The sequence below is a fragment of the Lactuca virosa genome, chromosome 7 (genome assembly GCF_052849685.1).
Source record: "Lactuca virosa cultivar CGN04683 chromosome 7, Lactuca_virosa_CGN04683_v6, whole genome shotgun sequence".
NCBI lineage: Eukaryota > Viridiplantae > Streptophyta > Magnoliopsida > Asterales > Asteraceae > Lactuca > Lactuca virosa.
The window spans coordinates 22,610,911-22,634,470 of record NC_136432.1 but is presented as its reverse complement, the minus strand read 5'-3'; the positions used below and the strand labels follow the sequence as shown (position 1 = coordinate 22,634,470).

The following is a 23,560-nucleotide window of genomic DNA, read 5'->3' as shown; positions in this document are numbered from 1 at the left end:
TCCCAATGGAAAGGGATTGGCCATAGTCAACTCGGTTGACCAAATGGTAAAGAGAAAGGCTAAGTCTAAGATAGTCCCATTACCAAAGAGTCCATATGTTTATCTTGCCAAAGGAAGGGGCATTGATTGCGAAGCTGCCTATTTACTTGAAAGATCATAAGGTTGATCAAGTCAAGAAATTTAACTCTTCTTCAGGTAAAAGTCCACTATCTAACTCTGTTAAGTTTCTATTATGAGATTCTCATTACATGATGTGACTGGGTCACATGTTGATGTTTTAAGAATCAAAGAAAAGTGAAGAAACTTAAAGGAAGTACATGCTGATTCTGATCACGAAGATGGATTTCGATCGCATGGTTTGGTGATCAGAATTTTTGAAGCTGTTACTTAGGAGTTATGATATATTGCTTAGGAATAGATAACAACAAGTTTTTATATGCATTTGCACTGTAAGGATAAGTTTTTTCCGCAAAGTTTTGAAATAAAATAAAAGGTTTTAATTTTATATTTATTTTAAATATCCTTACAAGTGGCATTTGTGAAAAATGGTTGTTTATATGATTCCATTGATAGCAATATTTGAAAAAAAATGGACTTGATTCTTTCGCTTGTGGTAGTGTCATAATTTACCAAATAAGGAAAGATTCTCATTCCGAAGGCTTCAGTTGGATAGAAACTTGGAATCATGCAAGTTGAATAGTATGATGAATGAGAACTTTCAAGCATTGAAAAATTAAGACTTGTTCACATGGATGTGTGAATCTAGTGAAGGACTAAAGAGATCGAGTACACATTCTTATGCACTGGTCATGTCCACCACAAAGCTCGTTAAGACTATTCGTCATGATTTACTAAAGTTTAGTAAATATGGTTATACTTACAAGTTTAAGTATAATTCTGAAACATTGGAAAAAGTCTCAATGTATGGCAGAACGAATGGGAAGAATCAAATTAGGCAGACAGATAAAAGTTTCTCAAATCTGAAAAGATGGGAGAGTACTTTAGTATCATGTTTTGTGATCATCTTAATGATTAAAGAACCACATCACAATTGGTCTTCTAAGGACATCTTAGTGCATTCTTATGACTAAGAAGAGGAGTCATGAATTGTTGAAATGGTTAAATCAAGAAGATGAGTCATACTTCGTTTCAAAACAAGTCTTAGAGTCATACTCCAAGACTATAAGTTGAGTGACATATCTTAAAGAAAGGTTTATAACACTTGTCAAATGTAAGAGTAAAAGTGTCCTACTCTTGTACATTTGAAATTGGTAAGTTGTGATGTTTTGGGTTAAACAAAGACCAACTTAGGCCAAGTGTGTGAAGTGTTTGTCTTGATAAAGAAGCTGCACTATCTCTTGAATATTTGGCAAGATAGTCTTATATGTCAAGAGGACAGTGGGAGTCTTAGAGATTCTGAAAGCTTCAAGGTCTAATCAAGAATAAAAACCTGTAGTTTAACACTAGCACACGACGTGAGGTTTATAACCTATTGTGTTGACATATTTCTATTTCTGTGCCCATTCCAGTTAAAGTTGGCTTTGGATATGAGTTCTTAGAGTTCTCAATTGGTTGCATAACAACTTGGAAGCAATGGCAGACCCTTGAGCTGCTAGGTGGCAAGAAATTCAGATTGAGTTCAGTCCATATGAATTTGGATTTGTCATTAACCGTGTCTTGTGATTATGGTTTTGACAAATTCACATGGATAAGAACACATACACCATAAAATCTAAGGGTCATAAGGTTTTTCTCCGATTCATGAAAATGATGGTGAGAAAACACTTCCACCAAGTAGATTTGAAGCAGATGGCAAAAGGTCTAAACAATTGAGACTATGATTACGGCATCCCTTTACATAGTTCTGAAATTGTTTAGACACACATGCATGCTATCTAAGGAAAGGTGTATGATTTTGATAAAGTCTTATAAAGGCAATCTCGTCTCAGAAATCTGAACTTTGGTAAGAAAGTCAGTAAAGTATTAACTTCTAGAAGTCCAGCTGATTTCTGAGTACATGTCAAAGCTAGTGGGAGCATAAGTGTTATGCTAATAATCATCATGTTAGTGGGAGCATGATAATTATTGTTAGTGTTGCAAGTTAGCAATGTTAATTATAGAAAACAAAAGTTTCAATTCGTGAGGCTGCAGGGGTTGAAAAAGTTGTTTTGCTATAATTAAGGGAGAGGATATACTTCATTTCAGTTCTAAAGGCTTAGATTGAGACCTTAATCATCTTTAGTCAAGAATATATATATGAATTTCATGTTGGATTGGTTCAACTTAAGGAAATTCCATATATTGCGTTCTCAAAATTCGATTATGATTACGGCATCCTTCTTCATAGTCAAATTTAGAGAACATGGCAAATAAAATTTTTTGTAGCAAAAGACTGATCTAGAATCATGTCTTTATGTGAGACATCATGAATCGTGTACCATTTGCTTTGGGTACAGGATCGATTGCATGTGCTATAATATTTATCCTTTCTAAAATTTTCCAAATGCCTGGGGCATTAAGAAGGGAAAAGGTCTAGAATTGGATATGACTAAAATGATTAAGCAATTGTCGAGGACAATCTACGGTTTACCAAAGATTGGTTGCTCTGGGACAGTTGGAAGTATAGTGTTTAATTTTGGAAGGACCATATTGACATATTCTGAAAAGAGGCATCTTTTGTTCAGAAGTGATAGTCAAAATGAGAACATGGAGTTGTCTCCATAGGTGGAAGTTATCTGTGTAAGATTAGAAAACTTAATGCAAGAAGCATGTTCAAAGCAATGTACTTTGAATATGAGACTTAGTTTCCATGGAGTTGAACTCCATTGGAATACCTTATAATGACTGTTGACAAGTCTTTGTGACTTTGTACATATTCATTACAGGAGGGCCAGTGCATATAAGTTTAAAATCTAAACAGATTTCGATAAATGATAGGAATTTGAAATTCTCACATTTTTCGATAAGGATTTGGAAGTGTGAAATTAGAATCATTGAAATTATGTTCAATTGGTTTATTTCACAAAGTAAGGATCATAGAAAAACATAGAGTGCATACTTGGTGTATGGCAAAGCTATTGTTTTGAAAAACATAGTGTACTTGCTTGGAGCATGGGACAACTAGTGTTTTTAATTCAAGTATAAAGTTGATGAAACCGAAACAATGAATAATGAGTAATCAGTATAGTGATAAATAAAAGTGTCTTATTTATATTCATAGGGTTTGATACCATATTTGATTCATTTATTCTTGTGTTTCATTTTGCATGTTTTGACTTCCAGAATAAACTAGGTTATTCTTCCCGAATGACTAAGTTATTCAAAATATCCACATTCGGTCATATGTTGGAAGTAGATATGAATCAAGACTGTCATGGGTTGGCTTGTAGAGGTCTAAGATGTTGGACAAAGTGGTGCTACAACACTCATGAGTGCTCATAAGTTCTGAGTATTGGATTCAACCCACACTCATTTGAATCACTTCATGGATTTTATCACGAGTGATCATGAGATGATAATATCATATATTCTTAAAACCTAGAGATATGAGTTGTTACTATGAGTTGGTTATACATTGATTGCACGAAAACGCATTGGTAACTCGATGTTATAAAACGTGCCTTTGTGTATGATGTAGTAGAACAATCCATATGAGTCGAAGTTTATCCATTCCTTTTACCTTCGGGATAAAAGCGATATCTGTGGGCCCCTCGATGATTTAGTGATGACACATGTGAGTGCTTGGCCAAGCCAGGACTGATTTGATTTGCTCAATCAGTCAGTCATCATGAATCGGAAATCGGGAAACAACAAATGGACAGAGAGAATGATTGATAATCCATGTCTCATTCCATATGATATCTAGAATGGAGGAATATATGATCACTTATCTAATGGACAAGTCATTGACAAAGGTTAGAGATGATCGGCAAGGTCAGAGTTTGACGGAAGCTTTTGAGAGCTACGATTGCCAGTCGGTTCTTGAAGTCATATGCAATAATAGTTTTAGACTTATCCAAGTGGGAGACTGTTGGATTAATGTCTAAGTCCATAACTATAATTGGTAAGACTTGACCCGACCCGGCATGGTTCATTTGGGTTGCATGGCATCTTGCATTTGGATAGACTATAATGAGAGAAATAACACTTAAGGTTTGTTAATATATTATAAGTTATAATATATTAATAAGATTATTTAATTAGTATTGATCAAGAATTAATCTAGAATTAATTAAGTGATCAAAAGAAGACTAATTAAATATATGGGTTGATTGTGTAAATCACCCATACTTGTATAGTGGGCTAATGCTCCATGGATTGTCAAGTTGGGATAAAACCCATAAGATGCTCCATGGATGCTCCATGGTATGTTTGAACCCATGGATCCAAGGAAATGGAAAGCCATGACAATTAGGGTTTACCCTAATTGTCACTAACTATATAAGCATCTTATTGTTGACAAAATCGGCCACTAGAGGGTGATGATAAGGGCTAGCCGATTTTCATGAAGTGTGTATGTTCTCTCAAGTTATTCCAAGTGTATTTGGTGTTGTGTGAACCATTTGAGGTGTCACACTTGGGGCACTAGGCACTCAAGCTTCATGAAGTCATTCTACATCAAAGAGGTATGTAATTCTAACTTGATATATTCATATGAAGCAATGTTATTATGCTAGTTAGGATGAATACCTTGGAAAGTTCATATTTGCATGTATAATAGAGAAAACATAGATCCAAAGTATTTAGGGTTGCATGTACACTTAGGAGTGTTAGAATGCTCAAAACCCAACAATGAGTGATTGCTATGTTTGGTGATCAGTGAGATAGATATGTTTGATAGTAGTATATGCCAGTATTTGTTAGTTATGCGCACATGATTATTTGCTTGTTGCTTAGGTTGAGGCGGTCCTGCTCTGTGCTGAAGGCCAATACACCCTATGAGCGGTCTGGGGAGACTATAGGCCCACGTGGCGGTCCAGTCATGCCAAAGGCTCGGTATAGATTCAGTTGGACTGTAGGCCCGGTAGGGCGGTCCAGTCAGGCCGATGGCTCAGTATGCATGTTGATTGATTGATTATTATGGATATGGTATTATCAGTGTAGTATTGGTATTTTGGGGGTAGCTCACTAAGCCCTCAGGCTTATAGTTTTCAGTTTATTGTTTCGGGTACTTCAGGAGATCATGGCAAGGCGAAGGCGTGACCGTACCGCACCTCATCCTTATGATCTGGTTATTGGGACACTCTGATGAATAATGATTGAAAACATTTTTGTAAACAAATACTATTTGGTTTTGAATTGTGATTGAAAAAGTTTAAATTTGGCGTAAAATTATGGATGTTACAAGTTGGTATCAGAGCCTTGGTTTGAGTGAATTAGAGGAACACTCGTGTGAATCCAGTCTCAAATCAAGGAGGTTTTTGAAAAGTAAAAACTTTAAAATGGTTTTCAAAATAAAGGATGGAGGATGCAGAGGGTACGATCAGCCGGAGCTTGTAAGTAAACCCCAAAATACCATACAGTTATTTGATATTTTAATATGTTAAAACAGCATGCTAGTGCTAGGCTAGGGATCTTCAGGAATCGCATGATAGATTTGCCTGATTATATGATGCCTATTAGCCTAGGGTTTCTTGTATATGGAATTGACATCATAACTGTAGATGTTTAGTGTATGCATCACGGCTGTACATAATAAAGACCTCATAGCCTGAGAATGACGATTCGGCCTTCGGGTAGGATTGGACATTCGAAAGTCTATTGGGTCCAGCGTTATGTGCAGCTAGTATACACTAGCCGCTGCAGGGGATGATGAAAGTTTCATGGATGTGTGTGTTGTGAGGAGCGGTAAGACCAGTTGCGAAATAGTTGATATTCCTCTAGGGATGAGGGTTGAGCGCATTTTATGTTGATGCTAATGTTAGGGTGTTGTGGTGATACTTGAGACAAATATGGGTAGGTGTGGAAGGTAGTATGGGCCCGTACTACTGAAAGCACAGGACCCATACGCGTAGCAAGGAAGTCACAACCCCTAGGGTTTGTGGGTTTTGGTCTCCTGATATTATGTTATTTATCTGATGTTTGAGTATATCTTTCAGTATGGTGGTGACGAGACGTTTGCTGCTGGGCCCGGATCAGGATCAGGGTCCGGATCGGGTTCAGGATCGGGAGACGGAGGGTCGGAGGTGCCGGTAGCACCTGAGCCCGTGGTACAGATAGGGACAGAGGAGTTGGATGCCAGGATCCGGGAGATTATGCACGATGAGATTGCTGCAGCGTTCCGAGCGCAGCTGCCAGAGATGTTTGGGTCGATTAAGACCGCGATGGTCGAGTACTTTGATGAGCGATATGCAGCTCTAGCTGAGACAGCTGCCGCTGCAGCCACTGCGGCTGTAACTGCGGCAGGGGTTGGAGGAGGAGCCAACAGGGCTTTCCATTACCGGGACTTCGATAATACGACGCCCCCGACGTTTGATGGTACACAGAATGCGATCAGAGCTATGAGGTGGTTATCTGACGTGGAGGGATGTTTCTTCACGTGTTCATGTCGTGCTGACCAGAAGGTCAGGTGTGCCCTGAACCTGCTGAGGCTTGGGGAAAAGGACTGGTGGAGATTGACGACAGGGTCGTACACGGATGATCAGCGAGCTACTGTTACTTGGGAGCAGTTCTGGGATATGTTCCGCACCCGCTACGTTCCACGTGTTGAGCGGGAGCAACTTGCTTAGGAGTTTTTGACATTGAGACAAGATGGGGAGTCAGTGATGGAGATTACCCGTATGTTCACGGAGAGGGCTATGTTTTGCCCGGAGTTTGCTTCAGAGCAGTCTCAGATGACTCGTTATCTGAGTATGCTCAAGACTGATATTCGACAGTTCGTGTCTACACAGCGATGTGATACCCTCCTAGATCTTCAGGAAGCCGCGAGGCGGCGTGAGTTGGAGATAGAGCTGCAGTTGAGGGAGCAGCGTCAGGCACCGGTACAGTCTCAGCCGGCGCCTAAGCGGTCTAAGACCGCTGATACTCGGACTGGGAGTCAGCAGAGTCGTACTTGTGGAAAGTGTGGCAGGGGACATTCAGGGGTTTGTCGAGCAGGAGGTGGGTGCCACAAATGTGGCAAGGAGGGGCACTATGCCAGGGACTGCCGTCAGTCCTCCCCTCCAGCAGATATGAGGATTTGTTACCATTGTCATCAGGTTGGTCATGTGAAGACCAACTGTCCGCAGCTCGCCGCGAAGCCGACACAGGGTCCCGCGCCAGCTACTGTGAGGATTGGAGATGGGAGGCCAGTCAAGGTGGAGCCTCCGAAGGCTCAGGGCCGCGCCTTTCAGCTCACGGCCAAGGAGGCCAAGGCAGCACCAGATGTGGTTGCTGGTACGTTTCTTTTCTCTATCTCAGTTATTGTATTTGTATTATGCTTATTGGTTGTACCTGTGATTAGGTACGTTTTTAGTGAACTCTTTGCCTGCTTTGGTTTTATTTGACTCGGGGGCGAGTCGGTCGTTCGTATCTCAGGCTTTCAGTAGAGGGTTTAGTGTGCCGGTAGATGAGCTTGAGTGTCCGTTGCGAGTTTCGATCGCCAACGAACACGGGGTTTCTGCTTCTTCGGTCTACCGGGGATGCGAGTTGGAGATTTTCGGGGTGCCCTTCCCGATAGATTTGATTCGTATTCCCATGGGGGAAGTGTGTGTGATCGTAGGGATGGATTGGCTCAGTCGATTTGGCGCCATGATCGACTGTGAGGGACAGCGAGTGGTAGTTCGAACCCCAAGTGGGGGAGAACTGGTGGTATATGGGAGGGCACCAGGATGGGATCAGGGTTTTGTTTGGCGGCCAGGGCTCGACAGTATATTCAGCACGGGTGTGCCGGCTATTTGGCGTATGTGGTAGATACGCGGGTTAGGGATCAGCCCACGATTTCGGAGGTCCCAGTAGTCAGAGAGTTCGTTGACGTGTTTCCGAAGGAGTTACCCGGAGTGCCTCCGGAGAGGCAGGTTGAGTTTATGATTGATCTAGTGTCGGGTGCGGCCCCTATCGCTAAGGCGACGTACCGAATGGCACCGCCAGAGATGCAGGAGCTGTCATCTCAGTTGCAGGAGCTGCTGGGTAAGCAGTTCATTCGTCCGAGTAGTTCCCCATGGGGAGCACCGATCCTTTTCGTCAGGAAGAAGGACGGTTCGCACAGGATGTGCATTGACTATAGGGAGTTGAATAAGTTAACGGTGAAGAACCGTTATCCACTCCCGAGGATAGATGATCTTTCCGATCAACTGCAAGGTGCATCTTGGTTTTCCAAGATCGATTTGAGGTCCGGATATCACCAGGTCAGGGTGAGGGAGGAAGATATGGAGAAGACCGCGTTTCGGACTCGTTATGGTCATTACGAGTTCGTGGTGATGCCGTTTGGGCTCACCAACGCGTCGGCAGTGTTCATGGATTTGATGAACCGAGTCTGCAGACCGATGCTCGATCGCTCGGTCATTGTGTTCATAGACGATATATTGGTGTATTCCAAGACACGAAAGCAGCACGAGGAGCACCTCAGGGAGCTGCTGGAGGTTCTGCGACGAGAGCGGCTGTATGCCAAGTTCTCGAAGTGTGAGTTTTGGTTACGAGAGGTCCAGTTCCTCGGACATCTCGTTAACCAGGAGGGGATTTTGGTCGACCCGACCAAAGTCGAGGCAGTTATGCAGTGGGAGATTCCGAAATCTCCCTACGACATCAGGAGTTTCTTGGGATTAGCAGGGTACTACCGGAGATTCATTCGAGATTTTTCCAAGATTGCAGTACCCCTCACTCGTCTAACGAGGAAGGGGGTGGATTTCCGGTGGGGCCCTGAGCAGCAGAGGGCGTTTGAGACCCTCCGACAATGTTTGTGTGAGGCGCCCGTGTTGACGCTCCCCGAGTGAGTCGAGGATTTTGTGGTATTTTGTGATGCATCCATCACAGGTCTGGGGGCGGTCCTCATGCAGAGGGGACGGGTGATAGCCTATGCATCGCAACAGCTGAAGCCGCATGAGACGAGATACCCTACGCACGATCTTGAGTTGGAAGCGGTGGTTTTCTCTCTCAAGATTTGGAGACATTATCTGTACGGGGTCCGATGTACTATATACACGGATCACAAGAGTTTGAGGCACATCATGGATCAGCCGAACCTGAACATGAGGCAGTGCAGGTGGCTGGATGTGGTCAAGGACTATGATTGTGAGATCCTTTACCATCCTGGTAAAGCGAATGTGGTCGCGGACGCTTTGAGCCGCAAGTCAGCTGGGTCTTCTACCCCGGCAAGGTGTATGAGGATAGCGGTGGATTCCCCGCTCGTGAGCTTGATTAGGGATGCTCAGGTCAAGGGCATGAAACCAGAGAACTGGAAGATGGAGCGGATTAGGGGAGAGAACGCCCGGTTTGTTCAGGATAGCCGCGGATTGTTGACCCGACACGGTCGGGTTTGGGTTCCGATGACCGGAGGGATCCGACAGACAGTGATGGAGGAGGCTCATAAGTCTCACTTTTCTATACACCCGGGGGCCACCAAGATGTATCGGGATTTGAGTTTGAGCTACTGGTGGCCGTGCATGAAGCGAGAAATCGCTGGGTATGTTGAGAGGTGCTTGACCTGTAGGATGGTCAAGGCCGAGCATCAGAGGCCGCATGGCAAGCTGCAGCCTCTGCAGATTCCCATGTGGAAATGGGAGCAGATCACGATGGATTTCATTACAAAGTTGCCGAGGACGACGAAGGGGTTTGATGCTATATGGGTCATTGTGGATCGGTTGACCAAGAGTGCCCATTTCTTGGCCATACGGGAGAGTTCATCGGCGGAGAAATTGCCGACATGTATGTCAGCGAGATTGTCTCTCGCCATGGGGTTCCAGTTTCTATCGTTTCTGATAGGGATGTCAGGTTTACTTCCCGTTTTTGGCAGAAGTTCCATGAGGAGCTGGGTACGCGACTGCATTTTAGTACAACTTTCCATCCGAAGACAGATGGGCAGAGTGAGCGGACCATCCAGACCCTCGAGGATATGTTGAGGGCATGCGTTATTGATTTTGGTGGGAGTTGGGATTCCCACATACCGCTTGCAGAGTTCGCCTACAACAACAGCTATCGTTCCAGTATTGGCGCTCCGCCTTTCGAGTTGTTGTATGGTCGGAAGTGTAGAACCCCAGTCTGCTGGGGTGAGATTGGGCACAGTATGATGGGACGGACGGAGGTAGTTCTGCAGACTACCGAAAAGATACAGCAGGTTAGACAGCGTTTGCAGACCGCTCAGAGTCGGAAGAAGAGTTATGCCGACAGACGCCGATCTGAGTTGGAATTTCAGGTGGGTGAGATGGTACTTCTGAAAGTCTCGCCCTGGAAGGGTGTGATCCGTTTCAGAAAGAGGGGAAAATTGGGTCCCCGTTTCATTGGACCGTTCAGGATCATTGCCAGGGTTGGCAAGGTGGCTTACAGGTTGGAGCTCCTGGAGGAGCTTAGCCGGATCCATAGCACGTTCCATGTTTCGCAATTGCGGAAGTGTGTTATGGACCAGGAGGCAGTGGTATCACTGGATGATATTCAGGTCAATGAGCGCCTGAACTATGTGGAGAGGCCTGTGGCCATCTTGGAGAAGAAGAAGAAGATTTTGTGGAACAAAGAGATACCTTTGGTGAAAGTGCAGTGGGAGCATCGGAGAGGATCCGAGTGGACGTGGGAGCCGGAGGCGGAAATGCGGGAGCATTACCCGACATTGTTTAGTCCAGCGGACTTCGAGGGCGAAGTCTAGTTCAAGTGGGGGAGAATTGTAACGCCCCGATTCCAGGTATGGATTTAAATAAAAGGTTATTTGGTTTTAAGTCCTACTCGACGAGTTGGTTGCCCTACTCGTCGAGTAGCAGCGGGTTTGATACGCGTGTTTAGTGACCTACTCGCCGAGTCCATTAAGGGACTCGACGAGTAGGAGCTGGCAGATGAAACCCTAATCCTGGGGTTTTGCACCCTATTTAAAGAATCATAAGCCTCCTTTGGCCTCTTTGTAGTCCATTGAGAGTCCAGAAGAACCCTAACTTGAGTGTGTGTGTATTCTTTGGAAGTTTAAGCTTGGAGGAAGGTCTTTGGTGAGGGAATCTCTTGGGAAGCAAGCTAGTTGAAGCAAGAGTTTGTGGGTTTCAAGTTCTGCATCAGAAAGGGCTCTCTTGAAGGTATTAAATCGTTTTCCCTTGGCTCATTCTCTTCTAAACCCTTTACGCATAAGTTTAGAAAAGGATTCTTGTGTTTAAGCCAAGATCTGAAGTTGTAACTTCAGATCTGGACTCCCCTTGGCTTCTGGATTCATAAAGCCATCAGCCTTGTCTAGTATGAGTCTTCTCTCAAGGATGTGACTTCATTGCAAGCTTAGTTGTGCCATTTTAGGGTCTTAAAGCCTTGCATGCACGTAAAGTTTGCAACTTTACGTGATAAGCATGCCTAAGGAAGTTGGATCTGCAATTTGGGGCCTTGGCATGGCTTAGAAAGTGTCTGCATGGTTAAAGGGCTGAAGAGACTCGGCGAGTCGCATAGTCGACTCGGCGAGTCATATGAAGATAGGCATTGAACTCGACGAGTTGGATGAACAAATCGGCGAGTCCGATGAAGATCGCCGTAGAATCGACGATTTGGATGAACAACTCGGCGAGTCGGATGAGTTTTCTCCAGAATATGTATGCGTGTGTATCTGTCGAGTTTCATGAAGGACACTCGACGGGTGGCCTTAAAGTGTGATCGAGAATCGTAGGAACTCGACGAGTCACCTCGATGACTCGACGAGTTGGAAAGTGTTTCAAGGAACTCGGCGAGTAGCCGAGGGTACTCGACGAGTTAAGGTCAACATGGACTGTTGACCTTGACTGAGGACTGTGACTTTGATCAGGGGTTGGCTAGTGGGTTATGAAGTACCTTATAAGGTTAAGGACTTATGAGTATATTGTGTTATGGTAATAGGTGGTAGAGCCTGTGTCAAGTGATTCGAGAGTTGGGATTTATCTACCGAGTCGACATCTGCAAGGTGAGTTATCCTCACTATATCGATAGGGTCTAAGGCACCAAGGCCGGCCCTTTTTGTTGTTATCGTGATGGTATGCTACTTATGGATATGATCTGATAGATCGGAATCAGGATAGACAGTATGTTATGCTCTTGTGATCCGAAGGGATTATTATGTTAGTGACCTGCTAGGTCAGTGCTATAGTTATGAGTGATTGCTATGTTTGGTGACCAGTGAGATAGATATGTTTGATAGTAGTATATTCCAGTATATGTTAGTTATGCGCACATGATTATTTGCTTGTTGCTTGGGTTGAGGCGGTCCTGCTCTGTGCTGAAGGCCAATACACCCTATGAGCGGTCCGAGGAGACTGTAGGCCCACGTGGCGGTCCAGTCATGCCGAAGGCTCGGTATAGATTCAGTTGGATTGTAGGCCCGGTAGGGCGGTCTAGTCAGGCCGATGGCCCAGTATGCATGTTGATTGATTAATTATAATGGATATGGTATTATCAGTGTAGTATTGGTATTTTGGGGGTAGCTCACTAAGCCCTCGGGCTTACAGTTTTCAGTTTATTGTTTCGGGTGCTTCAGGAGATCATGGTAAGGCGAAGGCGTGACCGTACTGCACCTCATCCTTATGATCTGGTTATTGGGACACTCTGATGAATAATGATTGAAAACATTTTTGTAAACAAATACTATTTGGTTTTGAATTGTGATTGAAAAAGTTTAAATTTGGCGTAAAATTATGGATGTTACAAATAATACTAGGTTTCGCCGAAGGAAATTATTTTTAAGAAGCGAAGCGCTGTCTGAGTTCGGAATCACCACCTTTTCAAGTGAGTGCATAGTTACTTTCATCTTACACATAGATATGAAGTATTTTATATACATTACGTGCTACGTGTGCATATTATCTGTATACTTGCTATCTATGCTGGATGAACGACTTTATACATGTTTTAAATGATTTAAACTGTATATGTATTTTATATCTACAAAATGTGTTGGGTAAAACATGGGTAGATGTAATAGTTTATGTGTGACAAAATAAAATAATGAGAGGCCTCATTATAGATGTTATTGATGATCCAGTCATCTAGCGGAGTATAGATGACGACCACATACTATTCTAGACAGTCCAGTGGAACGCTAGCAGGCTCGCAACCTGTAGGTGTTTATTTGAACTGTGTGCTCACCAGCAGTACTCCATCCCCCACATGGTTGCCTTATTTGACATGAATTGCTGAGGAACCCCCAAAGCATGTGTTGTCACCCCGATGAAAGTCCTTAGACTAGGTCCCTTGTGTTAGATGTTTTAGGGACGTAAAGCGAGGATAACGGGAACGGGTAATCGGGTTTGTTTGGTTTGATAAAGTTAATAAACTTATTTATTGTGGGTTGAAAACCCTATGTACTCACCAGGTTTCCCAACATGACCCACTCAGTTTATTTATATCACAGGTGTTGATATGAAGTCACATTACACTGAGAAATTAAGGAGATATAAATCACTAGTGATAATGAATGTAAGTTCTGTTTATGCTTATGTTTCTGTATTGACGATGACATCTCAAATGTTTTAAAATGAATAAAAATCCTTTTCTTCGGAAATGCTTTGATAATGTATTTATCATGTTTTACTGGGAACAAATTCCACAAAATTTTTATTAAAAGAGGTACTCTGATTTTTATAAAGCATAAACAAAATCAGTTTTTTCTAGCCGTGAAAATGGGGATGTTACACCACCCACACTGAATCAACTTCCAAGTTCCAACCATTTGACAAAGTTATATCCAACATTTTCAAGAGGCTTAAAGATTTTGATTCCGATATTAAATATTTGTGTCGTGAGTCAATTGGACATCTTTCTTTTCTGTATTTTAAGGGTAAAAGAGGCGATAATAATATGGGGTCTATGGTTTCATTGTTTGTGAAGCCTTTTTTGAAGCTATGAATGAGCAGAACAAAACGGTACAAGCTGGTGCAACATCGTGTATGGCTAAGATGGTGGAAATGGCTTGTAATCACGTGTTTTGACTTTTCAAAAGCTTTGTATTAGGATCTGCAAGTTCCTTAATAGTCTTAATTTCTTGGAAAATTCTGCCATTTTTCCTGTCGTTTCAAGGCTTTCTCAGGTTTGGTCAATGCTTTTGCTACCTAATTATTCCTATGTATAAATAATTTCATAACAACATTTGATTCTTGAAAATTTACTCAATTATGATACTTATTGGCTTTTGCATGTTGGTGGTATCTTTCCACAAGCCTTGGAGCCACTGCTTCAAAGTATTCATGATTGTCTTAGTAGTTCTGACTGGTCAACTAGAAAGGCAGCTGCTGACACTTTAATTGTATTGGCTTTGTATTCAACTAACTTTTAAGTTAAATATCCATTTTGTTCTTCCTTTTGTTTAATACATCAAAATCCCGGATTGTTACAGATAAAACATGTTAGAGATATCATAACGGAAGAACTGCAACTATGGAATTAAATTGCAGAAAGTTGTGAAGATCAACAAGCACCCGGTCGTGGTGAAGATTCTGAACAATGCAAGTGATGTGCATAAATATTCCTATCAAATTAAATTTAACTCCTAACAGAACTTATCTACGAATGCACTAATAGGCAGTGTATCTAATCAGTTTATAGGATAGAAAAGTAAGTTGGGTATCCAACACAGGGAACAGAATTCAATATACTAAAATAATTACTAAAAATTAATCTAAAAACAATATATAAAGAAGGGATTTTATCTGATTTTTCCAGAGTGTAGTTTATAGTTTGTATATGATTTTAGAATACAATTTTATCATTTTTGATTTCATATTCATTGACTTAAAAGTCCCCCAAAGTCGGCATATCAAAGTTGTAAACTTTCTGCTTTTCAACTTTTTTGTATTCTATGAAAGTTTTAAAACATGCATATCAAATTCGTTTGAAGTCGGATTAGCATACAATTTTTTTCTAACGTGTAGTTTAGAGTTTGTACATGATTTTAGACTATAATTTTGATATTTTTGGTTTCAAATTCATTGACTTATAGTCCCCCAAACTCAGGATATCAAAGCTGGAATATATTTTTGTTTTTCAATTTTTTTTTTGCGAAATTTTAGAACATGCATATTTAATTCGTTTGATGTCGGATTATCATGAGGTTTTTTTACAACGTATAGTTTAGAGTTTGTACATGATTTTTTACTATAATTTTGTCATCTTTGGATTAATATTCAATGACTTATAGTCCCCTGAAGTCGAAATATCAAAGCTAGAAATTTTTAAAAGTTCAACCCACTAAGTAATTAACAAAAAATTTTGGTTTTCCCGGGTTTTTCCGTTTTCCAGTTCTAGACCCACTTTACTGGTTCCACCCGACCCACTTTGATGTTTCCAAGTTTTCCGGTTCTAGACCTACTTTACTTGGTACCTTAATCAAAATCGAGCTGAAACTATTTCCTATATGCCGATCCGATTTTATAAAATTTGGTCAACCGATTCCCGGTTTTTCTAGGTCCGGGTCTATCTGTGCCGGGTTTAGACTCACTTTCATCCCTACTAAAAACTATAGTCATAACCATAGATTATAGATGTCGGTTATAGGAAAATGAAGATAAAAAGACTGTTGGAAAGGTTTTTTTACATTGAATCACCATCTGAGGCGCTTCTCATGTGGAGGCAAATGTTATTGATAACATGACCAAATCTTGATATTCCAAAGTAGTTTATATCTAGCAATACATGAAAAGTCATTTATTACACATATTTATTCTAAGTTTATTGTTATCTTAGGTTAAATTTACACAATAACAATAGATATTTTAAGTTGGTTCCTATTTTAGGCATGGGTGACCATGAGTTGGGTTGGGTCATAAACAGATTGACCTGTTTAATTAAATAGGTTGAAATCTCTACCCAACCCAACATGTTTAAGTAAATGAGTTGAAAATTTTCAACCCAACCCAACCTTTTTAGTAAATGAGTTGAAATCGGGTTGACATGTTTATTGTTTTTCCAACTCAACCTATTTACTAAACAAGTTAAACCTAGGTTGACCCGTTTAAATTTTCACAGAAAAAAAAACCCTTTAAAAATCAAATGATCCATCAAATAAAATTACATACAATTTAAAAGCTATACTAGTTGTTCAAGTTTGAATATTATACAACAATAACTTTACAGGCTCATAACACAAACACACATAAGTGTTTACAACAATAAAACATGATAAATGTTTAACTTCTAAATTCTACGCAACTCGATTATCACTTTTACCAACTCGAATTCGTACCGACCCATGATTTGTGATAAATAAAAATCAATCAAAATATAATGATCAACTAAATAATAATACTAATAAATATAAATTAAAAATATTTAAAAATTTTAAACGGGTTGGCGAGTTGTAAACGGGTTAGGAATTTCAACCCTAATTCAACACATTTAAATAAACATTTTAGATGGATTGACCTATTTAATTAAATGAGTTAAAAATCTCAACCCAACCTACTATTTATTAGGTTAGATTCAGGTTGGCTTGGGAGGTTGAGGTTAGAATTAACACCCCTAATTTTAGGTAAATATATTTTACAGAATATATTTCCATTCATTTTAGACACATCTTAACTTTATAAAACAATGAATATTAGATATACTCACCCTTCAGTTAAAAATGACAGAAGTATATTACCTTACATAAAGACTGATGTAAAGTATGTTGCTATTAGGGATGAGCAACGGGCCAAAACCGGACCGGCCCGGTCCGAAGACCGAAAACCCGAAGACCGAAAATCGTGAATTTTCTTACCCGAAAACCGGACCGTTTTTGGGTGTATCGGGTTCGGGTTCGGTCCGGTCCGGTTCCGGGTATAAACCGGGTTTCGGGTTTTGGACCGAATTAGGCTTTGAAATCGGTACACCGCGGGACTTTACTTAGATCACGTGTAAATGTGGTGTCTACAAAAAAAATACAAACGTTATTAACATTTGGAACAAATAAAAACTACACTATTTAGCATAAAAACTACACTTTGTATAAAAAAATTGCATGTTTTAACAAAAAAACAGCATTGTTAATAAAAAAAATTACACTTTAACAACTTTTATGTGTAAAAAACAACAAAAAACAACATTATTTACAAAAAACTGCATGTTTTTATAAAAAAAATGCATGTTTTTATAAAAAACTGCATATTTTAACAAAAAATAACATGCTAGATACATTCATTCTTGTAAAATGATAGGGACATACGCTTGATCAAGATTTGTAAATAATGTTACAACTTACAATAAAAACATCAAGCTTCATACATAATGTTCCGATAAAACATTAACTAATAATTTAATATCCTTATCTATATATTTTAAGGTGAAAATGTTTTTCGGTCCGGTCCGGGTTAAATCCCATATTCCGGGTACAGTCCGGTCCAAACCCGAAACCCGATTAGTGGTAAAAACAAAACCCGAAAACCGGCCCATTAATATGAATATACGGTCCGGTCCGGGTCCGGTCCCGGTTTTTTTCCGGTCAGGTCCGGTCAAACGGGTCGTATGCTCATCCCTAGTTGCTATGTTGTGCATTTAACCCAAAATTTAATATCTCCCAACACAATTGTCCAATATCATGACATCATTTTTTCAAATAACAATCCAATGATATTTCCCTCCCAAAATCAAACATGAGCAAAAGATAAGAGTTACCAAGACAAATTATTATGATTTAGTTTTGTTTTTAGGCCAATACCAAACCGAAACATTTGTTGGAGACTCCTAGTTTTTATACAATATGAACAGAATTCAGGAACTAAACAAATATTTTTCTAGCATAGGTGTTGCAAGAATTTAAAAGGATAAAGGATTAAACTGAGATCAAGAAATCTAGTGACCCCAAGACATGTACTTCTCATAGTCTACAAAATAAACTTGTAACATCATTCTCTTAGAAGAGTTATGAGCTTGACAGTTGAAGAAGCCTTGCGATATTTTGACATTTTCTTCAAAGTCTCCATTGACTTGCGAGGGTACTTGTCTTTGTCACCCCAACTGAAAACCATTTCCTCCAATGCATCTCCATACATGAGTAACGAACGTGCCATCAATAGACTCGGATTTTCTCCATTGAATTCAACAAACTCAACTCTTGTCAGATGGCAAGTCAAGATTCTTCTTGCCTCAACTTCATCCAACTTCAGGTGGGCAGATCGCCACAAATTCCTCTACAGTACATCATCAAACAAAAACATAAGTTTGACCCATTTCATTATTAGTATTTCTATTTTATTTAGGTTAATTTCCCGCTATTTATGTTAGGAATCTGAAATATAAAAGACACCACACCAATGAAAGTATGAAAGAAAGTGAGCTAGGATGCAAAAAAAAAAAAATACCCTTTGATATGAGAATACGTCTTGAATGATCAAATGTAGAGCCTCCAGACGTGTATATTGTTGAAGAGTTTGGATGAGGTCATCCATGGGGAAGTCATCCACTGTTGTCCTTAGCTCCAAAGTCTTGAGATTAGGTAAAGATGCAGCATCAATGCACTACAATAATGACAAAAAATAAGAGTTTGAAGTTTTAACCAAAATGAAAAAACTGTGCATTTTATAAAGAGAATCAGCATCATCTACCTTAAGGATGGTGAAAGGGTTGAGCGATAAAGATTCCACATGAAAAATTCCAGCAAACAACTCACATATGTTGCGCCTCATCAATTCAGGTGGTGATCCATTCAGGTTAATCACGGCTTTCTTCAAGGAGTCTAAACCTTTCGAGGTAAAATTAAAGTTACCTATATAACTTGTTAACTCCAAAAACACCAGTTTTGGGCAAGAAATTTGAATGCTACAATGGAAATCTCCATCCACCATTTCCATCTTTTGACCAAACGCAAGCTTCTTGAGCTTCAGATCCTCTAGCAATGGGCACTTTTTAAGCAAATCTGTTACTAAACCACCATCGAATAACATCATATCGTTCAACTCAAGAACCCTAAGTCGCGAAAACCCTCTACATCTATAAGGCAAATGTAGACAACGTCCAAACAAATACAACCTTAACACCTCCAAAGAATCACAAGTCATGAGAGAATTAGGCAACTCGATTTCATCATACTCATCCCCAATACAAAACATCAAGTCAAGTACTTTGACATTTCTTTTAACAGCAGCATCAATCCACTGCTTCACTGTCGGCATATTGTAGTAATTCGCGCAAGATAAACGAAAACTATCCAAATCAAGAGAGTTGTTTTCCAAAACCCGAGACAAAAATTCTTCGAATTTGTTCTTTTTGAATTCTTGATGGGGATTCAATCGTCGGGAATAATCTATGTCTATAGAGGGAACTGAAGTCCACAAATTCCTCCATCTTGTTGACAAAATGCTGGTTCGAATTACTTCTTCTGTACCTTGAAGATGTGATAGAATTAAGTGAAGAATAGGATCCGGTAATTTACTAAACATATCGACCCCATCTTTGTCTTCTGATGTTCTTGATTGCTTCGAATTCTCCATGCCTCTGTTATGTTACTTGTTATGTTACTGTGGTGGCAATGACATGAAAAAAAAAATTATATAGAGAAGCAAACACATCTTCGAATCACATCACATTATACAGCTTCTACATAAAGTGAAATGGCATATGTTTTCGCACCAGTATTGATATCAGTCTCTATGGTTTTGTCATGTTAAAAGTTATTAAATACACATAATCTTTTTGTATAGATATGTTAATATGGTAGTTAACAAGATGGTACAGCTTCTAACTACTCAGAACCAAAGCTAAAGAATTATCTTATTAGCACTCGGCAAATCCAAAACTTCTAACTGCTCATGCAAAGGTGTCTGAGAAGTTTGAAGAGGAAGCAAGTTGGATTTGGGATTGTGACCATACTACAAGACAAGATGAACTTGAATGGGATGATTCTACCACTTAAGTGGGCAAAGAGGACGATATAATTATATATACACTCAAATTAAACAATAATTCAAGTGAACAATCAAAAGGTAAAAGGTCAGTAGAAGATGATAATTAGGAAAGAAGAGTGTAAACCACAATTGAAAATCAAGAAAGAATAACCAGAATAATGGCGGGATAGATGGATGTGTATGTTAGTGGTGAGGAGATGTTGACTATATCACCACATCTATAACTATGATGACGCAACCAAAGAAGAATGTTGGAGATATGATGATAACTAAAGCATCGAAAAAAAACAACAAATGGGAGTTATGCACCCCCATGGAACAAAAGTCATAGATGTTAAATGGTCTTCAAGACCAAGCTGAAGAAGAATGGTAAGACTGACAGGTTGGTGGTGAACCACTGGGTGACATCATTTATTTTGTTTTCTTCCCACATTCCTAGATTAAGCCCAGATTAATTAAGGCATCAGCTGATATCCGATTAGAATTACCAAATCCGTTTTCCTTGCCTCTTTTACCCGAAAGTGCAGAGCTGTATTTTTTCTGCCATAACCAAAACTTTTAGCATTGATTTCAGCCATTCATTTCAATATTGTAATTTATTCAAACAGAAATTAGGTATCATAATCCCTAAAAATCTAAAATTCAAAGCAGAAATCGATTGATAACTTCGGGTTTTTGGTCGAATTAGGTTACGAGACTCGACCAAACAACACTAAACACAAAAATATAATGACAAATGTACTTAATTCGAAGTTTTAATTCTCGAGTTTACCTTAAATGGCGAAAAATCTTGATCGGAACTCAAAACCTTCGCTCATCCTTCGTTCGCTGGATTTTTCACGAGGGTAGGGTTTCGTATAGTTTTTTATTGCCAAAACTTGTTTGGATTGTTTTTTTTTGAGAGGTAAAGCCTTTTTGGAAAAATTACAAAAAGTTCATGTTCTAACTTTTCCAAGAAGTCAATTTTTTTTATATCCAAAATCCAAAAGTAGTTTTTAAAATGTTTTTACCAAACATCTTTTACCTCTTATCTTTTCTAAAAAGGACTTTTGTCTCTCAAAAAGACAAATCAAACACCCCCTAAATGTCACCTGCTTTTCACAAAATCTCAGGTTTCCTCACAATTTTAAAAAACTTCACGGATGGTCCTGTGGTTTCAAAACTTTTAACAAAATGTCCTTATTGTTAACTTCGTCGAGTTTTATCCGTTAAGTGAAGAGCATTTCCGTCATTTCACTACTACATGAATCATTTATGAGTTTTTGTTATTTAAAAATTAATAAAAAAAATAATTATTTTAATATACAATGGGTCATATATATATATATATATATATATATATATATATATATATATATATATATATATATATATATATATATATATATCAGTGTTGCAGAAATCGGCCTTGGCGGCCGATTAATCGTTTGGCGACCTCGAACCGATTACGATTAGGGTGCTTGGCGGAATTTGGTAAAAATCGGTCAAACTCGGGCTTGGCGGTCCTTGGCAGTCCTCGGCGGTCATAGGCGGGAAATATTCAAAAAATTCAAAAAAAAATAATTTTCAAATATTACACCAAAATTTTAAAATTTTAAATTTTTAAGCTTTCAAATTTTAAAATATTATACTAAAATTTTTAAATGTTCAAAGTTTTAAAATTTAAAATTTCCAAATACTTAATTTTTTTGGAAATATTAATTTTTTAAATAATTTTATTAATAATTTAGGGTCCCCGATTAATCTCCGCAGAGTCTGATTAATCGCTTATCGTCATTCGACCGCCGAGCTATCGCCGAGCGATTTTTACAACCTTGATATATATATATATATATATATATATATATATATATATATATATATATATATATATATATATATATATATATATATATATAGGGAAATCTCCATAAAAGTCCTAAAATTTTACCCTAATTTACGAAAAAGTCCCAAACTAAAATTTGTTTACGAAAAAGCATGAATTACCGGTAAAAATGGCGATTTGAACCTTTTTTTCCGGTTTACCGGTTTTATTACTTATCTATTTCACTAAAGTCCCATTATTTTACCCTAATTTGCGAATAAGTCCCAAAATAAAATTTACTGATGATTTGGCCCTTTGCTCTATGTAACATACATTTTATCGGTTTCATTGCTGACCCGAACGCCTAGTCATTAAATGAGATGATGAGATGGATATGTTGAGTTATATAATGCTATGTTTAGCATAAAACTTGATATCATGATGTATTGTATATCTTTTTGGAACATAAAATGCATCCAACGAAGACTACAATAATTACATAAACTAACAACAACTGCGTTATTTTTTTACGTTTATAAGAAATATCAAATTGTCTATCTAATCTTATGTAACCCAATATATCCATCTCATCAGACATCAACTCATTTTCTGCCCTTTTTTCTTGGAAACACACATTTTATTGGTTTCCTTCCTGACGTAGATACATAGTCACAAATGAGCCGATGAGATGAATATCAAATTTTACAGTAAATATGACATTTTATAACCCATCGTATTCATTTGATCAGCTAATTTAATGACTAGGTGTCTAAGTCAGCAATGAAACTGATAAAATGTATGTTACATGAAGAAAAGGGTCAAATCATCAATAAATTTTATTTTGGGACTTATTCGCAAATTAGGGTAAAATAATGGGACTTTAGTGAAACATGTAAGTAATAAAACTGGTAAACCGGAAAAAAGGGGTCAAATCGTCATTTTTACCGGTAATTCATGTTTTTTCGTAAACAAATTTTAGTTTGGTAATTTTCATAAATTAGGGTAAAATTTTAGGACTTTTCTAGAGATTTCCCTATATATATATATATATATATATATATATATATATATATATATATATATATATATATATCCCCACGTAGAACACCACCAATTCCACCGCCTCACACCTCCTATATCTCCTCCCCTTCTTCACATACGCACCTCTACCGCCTCCCAAACCTTTGATATCCTTTATTTCCTTTCACCTACTTAGCCAAGGGGAAAACCCCTCTCATATACCCTGCATTGATTTGCTCCGTCGTGGGTAGGTATGGTTAGAGATAATGACCACTCCCACTGGTTTAAGACTACCAACCATCATCATTTCCGCTTTGCTCTCTCACCATTCTACTTGGTATTAGCCTTAACATGACCATCACCACTAAAAGAAGTCCTTCCCTTGCAAGGTCTGCAACACCAAGAAGGTCGACATCTATATAAGGCGAATGGTATGGATGCTTTGTCTGGTACAAAAATCGCATGTATTGTTGTTTGGAATAAGTTTTCTGAACGATTTATCTAGGCTTTGCTTATGTTGATTTCAATGTGGTGAAGTGGGTTAAATTGACTCTAAAGGATTGATGTTATATTCATCACCTTGTGATGAAAATTTATATAGGATGCATACTGACTTCGAATATGGATGGAATCAAAAATAGATTCTCAATCTCAATTAGGTATCAGGTAAAAAAACATAATTCGATCATCATTCCGTCAAAACCTTATTCAATCTATTTCATATTTCATCATCTTCATAAAAAAATTTGATGGGTTTACAAGGATTTATCAGGGGAAGACTATCTTCATTCTTTTACACCAC

At 39.0% G+C, this 23,560-nt stretch overlaps 1 protein-coding gene across 4 annotated transcripts; it reads right to left on the bottom strand.

Moving 5' to 3' along the window:
- Nucleotides 1–17,702: 17,702 nt before the first annotated feature.
- Nucleotides 17,703–20,838, bottom strand: LOC145126086 (F-box/LRR-repeat protein At3g58900-like). Of its 4 annotated transcripts, XM_079061494.1 has the most exons (5): nt 20,707–20,831; nt 20,423–20,474; nt 18,636–19,547; nt 18,393–18,548; nt 17,703–18,221 (listed from the first exon to the last, which is right to left on the bottom strand). In XM_079061494.1, the coding sequence occupies exons 3-5, from the start codon at nt 19,518–19,520 to the stop codon at nt 17,937–17,939; spliced, it is 1,326 nt and encodes a 441-aa protein (XP_078917620.1). In that variant the 5' UTR covers nt 19,521–19,547; nt 20,423–20,474; nt 20,707–20,831; the 3' UTR covers nt 17,703–17,936. The 4 variants fall into 4 exon arrangements, with proteins under 4 accessions (XP_078917620.1, XP_078917619.1, XP_078917622.1 ...); XM_079061493.1 differs by lacking the exon at nt 20,423–20,474 and having other exon boundaries at nt 20,707–20,838; XM_079061496.1 differs by lacking the exon at nt 20,423–20,474 and having other exon boundaries at nt 18,636–19,535.
- Nucleotides 20,839–23,560: the final 2,722 nt, after the last annotated feature.